The sequence below is a fragment of the Anopheles marshallii genome, chromosome 2 (genome assembly GCF_943734725.1).
Source record: "Anopheles marshallii chromosome 2, idAnoMarsDA_429_01, whole genome shotgun sequence".
NCBI lineage: Eukaryota > Metazoa > Arthropoda > Insecta > Diptera > Culicidae > Anopheles > Anopheles marshallii.
Window position 1 is genome coordinate 17,729,998 of NC_071326.1, and position 9,882 is coordinate 17,739,879.

Genomic DNA, 9,882 nt, shown 5'->3' on the forward strand with positions numbered 1-9,882 from the left:
ATTGTTAACAAGGATTAAAATCCTTGAAAAGAATTAAATTTTCCATCTCTAGCATCCAGGGTGATGGAGAAGACGTACAGCTTAGCAAGGTACAGTGAGCAGTGGTATGTCAAAGTGCAGTTACTGTACCGGGCTACTGATACAAAAGCTTACATGCACCATTCGAAAAACATCCAACAATTCTCAGCCGTGCAAAAAGCTTTAAGCCGAATAATTTACTCAACCCAATCCTGTAGTTTTGAAAATTAGATGCATAAGCCTAAGCACGTAACGGATAAATGAGCACACCGACAAACGATTACTAATTGCACGCAACCGGTGCAGGTATGGCGCCATGCGGCTGGTAGGCTACTGATATTTTCATACTCCTGACGTAGTCCTTGAACTTGCGGGCGTTCAATATCTCCCGTTGCTCGGCAACAAAATCGATACCCACACCTGGTGTGCTGCAGCATTGGGGTTGGGAACCGTATCCTTGAAAGCTCAGGTGGTTCCAACGGTGAACATAATAACAATGAAATTTCATTTTTGTTATAGAGCCATTACGAAGAAGCAACCAGGCGGAAAGGAGGAGTATAACATGATTTATTCTATAAACCATTTTTTTCTACAAATCGTTAAATTGATTGGAAATATCGCTATACAAATTACGCCCTACGATGATGAAATCTATGTGATGAATTGCACCGTACACGAAGTGTTCACCGTTGGTGAACTTATCGTTGATTTTATCGTTGTTGTAACTTATCTGACATATTGCAAGTACATCGAATCGAATCGAATAGACAGACACCACAATGACAACTATACGAATGCTTTCCACAGCAACAGGTTGTACATTCCTTTGAGTGTATACATCAAGAATGAAACAAAATAGACATTTTAGTATGTAGGCGAAAGCTTTAACTGTTTTCCAACGGCACCTAATAATCCCCGTATCACAATATATGTTGTGCAATGCTATACCCCCCCGTTAATGGTATGTAACATGGCGTAAGCCCCAAAATCCTAGCAAAAACTACAGGGATGGAGAAGAAATTGTTTACAACCGTACGGCACACACGTGCTGTGTGTTGCTTCGCCCTGCGTCGTCATTATTTCTCGCAGTTACGTCCCGGTAGCGCCACCAGGCGTCTCCATTTGCCATACAAGGGACGGCTTTGCTTTGACACCGGGACAAGCACGCGGCTGTTGGTGGGAACTTTAATCGAAAGCTGCCTGCCTGCTGTCGATTCAGATTTCACACACCATTTGGTCAACTATTTGCAACGATCGCACGTTAATCTGAAAGGAGCGAAAAATTTTAATGCAAAGGAACGAAAGAAAAAAAAAGAACATTATCCTGTCCAATGTTCCTCTGGCAAGAGTTCTCTACATTTGGTTGTTGCCATATCTGGTGGGTATTGCATGCCAACCACCATGGCACCTAACCTCTGCCTGTGGTTTTGAATTCTTTTCTTTTTCTTCGAGGTACAAAAATTGGCTGTTTAGTGTCAGCAACCAAGGCACCCAAACCCACACCATTAATCCTATTTTCATATTTTGCCGATTAGAATCATCTTGGCATACGGCCAACCGATTAATTTAGAAGTGTTTTGACAGACGCCATACAGATATCGATAGGGAACAGCGTTACACTGAGCTGACACTTGGCTAATTTGTGCTAGCGTATCTCCACGACACGGGAATAGCTGAAATTGCCAACAAAATCGGGTGAGATGAAGCGAAACTGTTCACAACCGACCGCCCGCTTGCGAGTCCTGCCAGTACATTAGGGAATTGCAGACAGCACTGTGGCGCTGCTCGCAGGCGGAACTAAAAATAAAAGAAAAGGCATCAAATATTAAGATGCTACAGTTACAAGCGCCGTAAAATGGGATGATACGGCTGTTACTTTCAGCAGAAGTACACAATAAAGGCGAATTGCAGGTGGATTGCAACATAAATTTCAAATATGTTGCTCCATCAAATGCTAAACCTTTAAAAGATCTTTTTGTTGTTGTTGTGGAAAACCCATTTAAGTGTGGTTTACCATTGCATAGAATATGATGTGGTTGATTGACTTCAGCACAGCTTATTGCAGGGATTTGCCAAAAAGTTTTGTCTCAGCCTGCATTATGGTAGACAGTTGTAGGAGTTGAAGCAATACATGCAAAAAACTATGTACTACTTGTAATCATGACAACAACGAAAAATCACAAATTACTGTTAAAAACCCCTTATTTAAAGAGAATTTTCCTTGATAATTATTTTTAAAATAGAGGTTTGTCCGTCTAAACTCTGTATTCGCTGTATGCGCGGTGCCTAACTGTACCTTAATGGACGGTGCGTGAGGACTTAAACCCAAATAAGTTTGTTTTCCAATGAATAATGCATCGTAGAAAGGAATTTCACAAAACACAACATGAAGAACGCATGTTTAGAACGATTTATTGTAATATTCCAATAACAATATGTGAAACACACATGCCTACTGTTGAATTGACTAAAAAATTATGTTCAGCATTTTGACCTTGATTGACAAGGTGTAATACACAAGAACAAACATGTAACTTCTCTTTTAAGGATTAAAACAGATTTGATTTAATAGAGATGATTAAACAAACATTTACTAAACTAGATCCATATCTGTAGCTTTAAGAGTGCTTTATGATACACTCATCACAAATGGCAAACTACGCAAAAATCTTCAAAATCAAAAATCAAAAAACAACTGAATTGTATCAAATGGATTCTCCCAGTGCTCCCATAATGCACTCAACCCATTTGCCATACCGAGGGTACATCATCATCTCACCGAAAGAACGGCGAAAGCATTTGCATTGACTATATGGACGGATCGTGAGCTTTGACATTTGCAAACGGTAACCCATTACTGTTTCACCACACTTTTGCCGGTGGGTAGCAGAGAATAACTGAAAACAAAAAAAAAAAAGGCTACCATTGTCCACGAGAATGGTGCACGAGAAATGTCACTCGGAAGGCGGGAGGGCTTCCCACGTAACAGTTGCGCTGCTGTTCGGTATTCAACCGGGGTAGCGCACCGGACCACACGCGTTGAAATGATGGGCGAACGGGGAGTGACAGGATGTATATCCATCGGAAGTTGCTTTTTTAGAGGTTTGCTTACGGCTGGCGGTACACTTTTCGTCTAGAAAAGGGAAAACAACGTGCCGTGATTTGCTGAAGCGTAGCTAACAATGATTTATTCGCCTATATGCATACCTTTTGTTCGAATCTATTCCCGTCTAATGCGTATGACTCAGTGTACCGTGCGCTAATAATACTTGCAGATTGTGAAATATTAGATGTCGCTTGTGCAAATGTATAACCATGGCTAGAACTAAGGATCCCTTTTCAGCATTAGTGAAAGCGAAACGTAGCCAAGAAGATGTGTTTTTTTTACGAATGGAACTAGAAACAGTACACCCTAGAGATGGGGAAATATATTACAAGATTTTTACAAAAGTAATAAAGTTAATTATGCGCTATACAATATGAATTCAACAAAACCATAAGAACTTTCAGCCCTTTCAAAATACATAACGCCCCAACTAATAGCATCCACATCGACACGGGGCAACCGTCCGGTGGTATCATATTTACATTCAGCCATCGGAAATCTCTGTCCCGTGACCAGCTATTTTTCGGTGCGACCCATCAACACACTGTAATACATGCCCGGGGATTGTAGAACTAGTAATCCTAAGGGGAGTGATGACGCAAATACCATTACGTCATCCATCCTTAGCGTACCGCCGTTCACCATCACCGACCATTAATCGAACGCAAGGATGATGCGGTTAGAACTTGTTCCAATTCCCGATTTGAGCGAGCTGAGTGAAAAACCGCACAGAAATGCAAATAATTGTAGTCCCTTGCTTCATCCTTGAAACTAGGGACGAATTGCGGTAATTGATATTACCATTCCGATTCATTCTGCTACAATGCTGAGCAAGTGCAAACCATGGTTGAGCGAATACAAGCGAAAGATATGCATTTTCGTCCATCATGAAAGCGTTGTTCCATATCTAATCCAAACGAGCAATACTTGGAACTTTAAATTCTATGTAATGGATGGAATATTTGTAAATTTCAACTTTATTGTACGTTTAGTGCAATAGAACAATTCTTTAATTCTGGATAATAGCAAGCACTCATATAAAAGCATTTTGTTTATCACTAGCATCGTTGTTCAACGATTTCCATTACAATTTTCCGACCACAACTTGCAAAAGCGCTTTCCACACATCAAGCATGCCATGGAAAATGTTTCCATAAGAGCAACTGTTGTCAAACTGTTTTTTTAGTCATGATGAAATAGAAAGTTCTGTACCAAACGTATGTGCATACCGCGTAAAAAAGCATGTTGCACAAGCAGCAGCAGGCTACAAGTAGGCGACGAACCGTTTTGGGACAGGCGCAAACAACCGAGGGAACATCGGTATGTGTTGCGGAGTACGTGCTAGCGGTAGCATCAGCAGAACGTGTGCGAACTATGTTACGACAGCTGTTGTCCAAAATTTCAAGGTTTCTATCGTGCTTTCGTAGGCTCTTTTCAGTACGGTGGCACATAACTTGGTTTAATTCCTTCAGCTGAAACATATTTGCCACCTTCGCCTAGTGCCTAGTCCGGGGGAAAGTTGTGCCCGGAATGTGGAACGAACACTTGCGGGGTCCTATCAGCAGAATAAATCATATGCTCGGCCGTGCTTAGTGTTATCGTACTACTAATATTGAACGAATTTCACCGATTCGCAGGCCCGATGAACGGTTTATGGCCATGCAGTTTGGTTTATTTATACATTTTTTTCTGACCTTTTCTAGCTCAACATTGTATTGCAGCAGGTCTTGGTTATCGATTGAACTAAGGATGAGAAGCTAAACATGTAAACCAACCCGTATATGCTAACATGTGAGAAATGTTATATTATTTCCAAACAGTCTCGGGATAGCATGCAAAGAATTTAACATCCGGTCAATAAAATGCGCCGCAAACAATCTTTATCAACAGGGAAAAGTTCCGAAAATGAACGAGCGATATCAAACGTCACTTTATCCACGCTTGATTTCTCGAAGCTAACCTATACGTCAAAACGGATACATCACTCGAAAACAAACACGGCACAAACAGAGGCGGCCATGAAAAGATGCAATTTTTTTATGCAAACCGCAATTGTTAATGCGTGCGATCCGCTACTACATACCTGGATGCTTGTGGCCACTGTGTTGAACATCTCTTTTTTCCTGAACCAATCCAGTTCCGGATTAGGGCACCACGAGGAAACGCACGATTGTGCCGGGAACCGATTTTTGCACTACTTGCAGCAAGTTCTGTCGGACGTCTCGCTCTTTCTTACATGCGGCAAAGGCGCGCACACGCGGAACACACAGAGACGGGGAAAAGCGTACTGCACAGGAAAGATACACGCGGTCCGCTATATGATGTACACTTTTCGACACGACGGATACGAGGTTTGTACCCTGGTACGGGAGTTGGGTGACCAAGGAAAAGTGACCCCGGGAAATGGAGCGAATCGGCGAAAAAGGTTGGTTTGCTCTGTCTCCGTGGGCCCGGTTGGTAGGTTTTACTGTCACCGAAAGGAAGGTGGAAACAGCAGTAGAAGGCAGGAAGGTGATTCCGGGATTTTGGGGAACGTATCGATCGACCTTTGGCTTTTCGATCTACCGGAAGGATCGCGCACGACGCTTCAGACCACAATATGTCGAAGCTATTAACGAAAACACACCCGTCACACCACGAGCCAATCAACACAAAAACGATGAAATTGGAAAAATGGGACCAAAGCGATGATTATTCGTCGTCGGCAACGGAACTCACGCGTCCATGCTGTTTGACAGCCACTCACGCAGTCAACGCAATCCAAGGCCGATGCGATTTTCCCGCTAGCCGTGCCGGGCGGGGGAAAAATTTTTGTTGACAGACCAGTTCGGTTTCGAACGACACTCAATTCGAACCAGATACGGCCAGCGAATCCTTTCGAACGATATGTTACAATATTAATTTGCCGAATATTGGACAGTAACTGTACTGCAAAATAACTTTGGAAGAATTTTCAGCAAACAGTAAAACATAATGGTCGCAATTTAGCCTAGCATAGAGTTTAAAATCAATTTTTCTGTATTTCTTTAGTATCTTTGGTATTTTTTCTGTACTGCACTGTACAGCATATTGAGTGACCATTTGACATCTCTGCGGAAGCCGGGTACCCAACAAGCATAGCTAAACGTCGTGTGAAACAAAATCAGATAAGAATCAAATAAAAATCTTAAATTGACTTTCCAAAATTTTTCAGATTTTTTCGCATATATTTTTATTATTTACCACGTAACAATTTTGCAGTTCATCAATTCAATTCTAATTTTCTAAAACTAACTTACTGGACTCAATTGTACCACGTAACCAGCCAGTTAGAAAGTGCTACAGAAAAACGGTTTGAATGAGAATTTTAAACTTGATTTGTCATGAGAAGAAACAAACTAGTTTGCCGGTGAATACTAAAATAGTACACAGTTACTTGAAGGATTCATGTATACTAAAACAGTAGAATCTAGCACACTTGGGAATACTCGATTGTATGTAGATGTAAAACCCTGTAATATTGCATATTGCTCACAGCCAAAAAAAACTAAAAATGCTTTCTGAAACAAGCAAATTTGTGTGTTCCAAAATGACTGAATAAATATTTGAAAATAACAAAGCAGGAAAAATATATTTAAAGAAAGTAAAAACGTAATAACGTAATAACATTTAACATGTTTCTTTGTGGCGTGAAAAATGTCCAAACAACCCTCTGAAATATGTGCGGCTGTCAATCAATACTGTCAAAGTACAGATTTGTTGTTTGGGTGCCACTTTCGATGTGCTGTGTTCAGGCGTACAGAAAAAAACAAAGCAGTATTGTTGGCTTCGCTGGAACTGCACTTCCTGCCGTTATTGTTTGTTTATTTGAATTTATGTGAAACCAAACGTTAATCGGGTTGAAAAAATGGGCGACCGCGATAAAACTATGTACGGTTCCACACTTTCGCTCGAATCGATGAAGGTTATTGCGGAGAGCATCGGCGTCGGTAGCCTGCCGGATGATGCAGCCAAAGAACTGGCGGACGATGTATCCTTCAAGCTGAAGCAGATTGTGCAGGACGCCGTCAAGTTTATGCATCACTCGAAGCGCATGAAGCTATCCATCGCCGACATTGACCATTCGCTGAAGGTACGAAACATCGAGCCACAGTACGGCTTTGTGGCACGTGATTTCATTCCCTTCCGCTTCGCTTCTGGCGGTGGACGGGAGTTGCATTTCATCGAGGAGAAGGAAGTCGACTTGACGGAGGTGGTGCAGGGCCAGTCGCCCAAGATTCCGCTCGAAGCGTCGCTACGTGCTCACTGGCTGGCGGTGGAAGGCGTGCAACCGACCGTGCCGGAGAATCCACCCCCATTGTCCAAGGATGTGCAAGCACTGGATTCGGTCAATCCTGCTCATAAGCTGGACAAAACAAACCTGAAGGATACGACCGGCAAACCGACCATTAACAAGCACAAGTTAAAGAACTCGGAAACGGTGCAGGTGAAGCAGCTGGCCCAACACGAACTTTCCGTCGAGCAGCAGCTCTACTACAAGGAAATCACGGAAGCCTGTGTCGGATCGGATGAGGCACGACGGGCCGAAGCACTGACATCGCTGTCCAGCGATCCGGGTCTGCACGAAATGCTTCCGCGAATGTGTACATTTATCGCGGAAGGCGTAAAGGTGAACGTGGTCCAAAACAATCTCGCCCTGTTAATCTATCTAATGCGAATGGTTCGCGCCCTGCTGGACAATCCTGCCCTCTATCTAGAGAAATATGTAGGTGTTATAGTCCGTATTTTGCAGCAAAACGTTTAAAATGTCTCGATTGGTTCTTTAATTTTTAGCTCCACGAACTCATTCCCTGTGTTTCAACGTGCATCGTATCGCGGCAGCTTTGTATGCGACCGGAACTGGACAATCACTGGGCGTTGCGTGACTTCGCCGCCCGGCTAATGGCACAGATCTGTAAAACGTTCAACACATCCACAAACAATCTGCAAACGCGCGTGACGCGACTGTTCAGTGCCGCACTGCAAAACGACAAGACACCACTATCGTCGATGTATGGAGCCCTGCAGGGGTTGTCCGAGCTGGGGACGGAAGTTACCAAGGTGTTCATCATACCGCGACTCAAATTTATCTCCGAGCGCGTTGAACCACTGCTTCAAGGTATTACTAGCAACATTAGCAACACGGACAAGATTGCCGCTGGTCACATTCGGACAATGCTGCTGAAGGGCGTACCACCCATACTGAAAACGCTCCGCAATCCCCCCGATTTGGTAGAAGATTATAAGCGAGATTACGGGTGCTTGGGACAAACGCTACACCAGGCGGTGGTTAAGGCCCGTTCTGCTTCACCCTCATCGGGAGCACCCGGATCGGGTGGTCCATCTGGGACAAGTTCTGCACCATCGGTTACTACCTCTATTACTGTGAGTACTAGCAGCAACAGTAGCAACACGATAGTCCTATCGGCGGCACCACCATCGCGACCCCACACACCCCAGTCGTCCACCATAGCCAAAACGATGGCAGCAACAGCTTCAATACAGCGACCAGCAACAGCAACGGGTGGGTCCGGTATGGCGCAAGTGCAATCACAGCAAAAGTTTGTTATAGTACCGCAACGAACGCAAACACCTTCTCCTTCGCAAGGTATGCATTTTACATCATTTGTCATTATTATTCCGTTTTCGTTTGCTGTTCCGTTCCGTTCGGTTTTGTTTTATTTGGTTTTGTTTGTTTACATTCAATTACCGCGTTTACTGAGATGTAGACGATTTTGTAGGTCCCATCATTCAGCGACAGAGCAGCGTATCCAGCGGTACGCCCATAGCAACGACCGGTACCGCTGTACAATTGCAATCGAGCATGATCAAGCTGGAATCGGGAACGCTTGCAACGGGACCGAATGTGCCATCAGCGAGTGGTACGGCAATTGGCCAGAAGGTGGTCATCATAAATCAATCCCAAACCGGACCGGCGGCCAATATAATTGCCAAACCAACGGCTTACATACCTACCGGCACTGGTGGTAACATGCAGGAGGTACAGGACGATATCATTCAAGTTCCTCCCGAACTAGACGACCTATCGCATTTAGAATAAGTACCATGTAGTCCCGTCGTTTGGGATTTTTGTTTTTACATATTTTTCGTAAAAGTAATAAATTTGAAAATCATAATTTAAAACCATGTACCGATTGAGATCGCAATAGAACCGCGCCCAACATGCCAAAACGAGCGACACTAGAGGGATAAAGTAAAAAAAAAACAGACAAGAATAAATTCTTTACAGTGGTACAACTAGATTTGCACTAATAGATGTATATATTTAGCATATTTTAAACTAGCACATGGTTCTGGGCTCTAAACAGTGGACGTTTTTAAAACAGGTTACCCGGTTAACTGGTTCCATTTCCGTGGTATTGGTTGGTTTTGGTGTGTACTTTAAGGTATGTCTTTACTGTTTGTCGCGTTCAAGCTTTTTTATACTTTCATTTCCGTGTTGTAGTAACGCTATCATATGTGTCTGTGTGTGATTCCATCTGGCTCTGGTCCCTCTGGCGCCGATAATATGAAAATTTGTGCCACTCCCGTGTGGACACTATAGCAATAGTTGTGACAAAAGGTGATAAGTAGGTATAGATACGTTTCGGGCTGAAAGAGAAGCTGTACGAAAGCGTTAGCGATTTGGTTGGTTGGGTGGTTTAAAGTTTTCCGCCTCGCAGGGTAGTAGAAAATAGATCCTAAAAGACATTTTTGAGGGAAAAAATAGTGTATGCATC

General features: G+C 43.2%; 1 protein-coding gene across 1 annotated transcript; it reads left to right on the top strand.

Annotated features, from left to right (window-relative positions):
- The first annotated feature begins 7,010 nt into the window (after window positions 1-7,010).
- On the top strand, window positions 7,011-9,203 carry LOC128719069 (transcription initiation factor TFIID subunit 6-like). The gene is made up of 3 exons (XM_053812689.1): window positions 7,011-7,868; window positions 7,937-8,750; window positions 8,872-9,203. Exons 1-3 carry the CDS (start codon window positions 7,011-7,013, stop codon window positions 9,201-9,203), a joined length of 2,004 nt encoding a protein of 667 aa, XP_053668664.1.
- The last annotated feature ends 679 nt before the right edge of the window (window positions 9,204-9,882 follow it).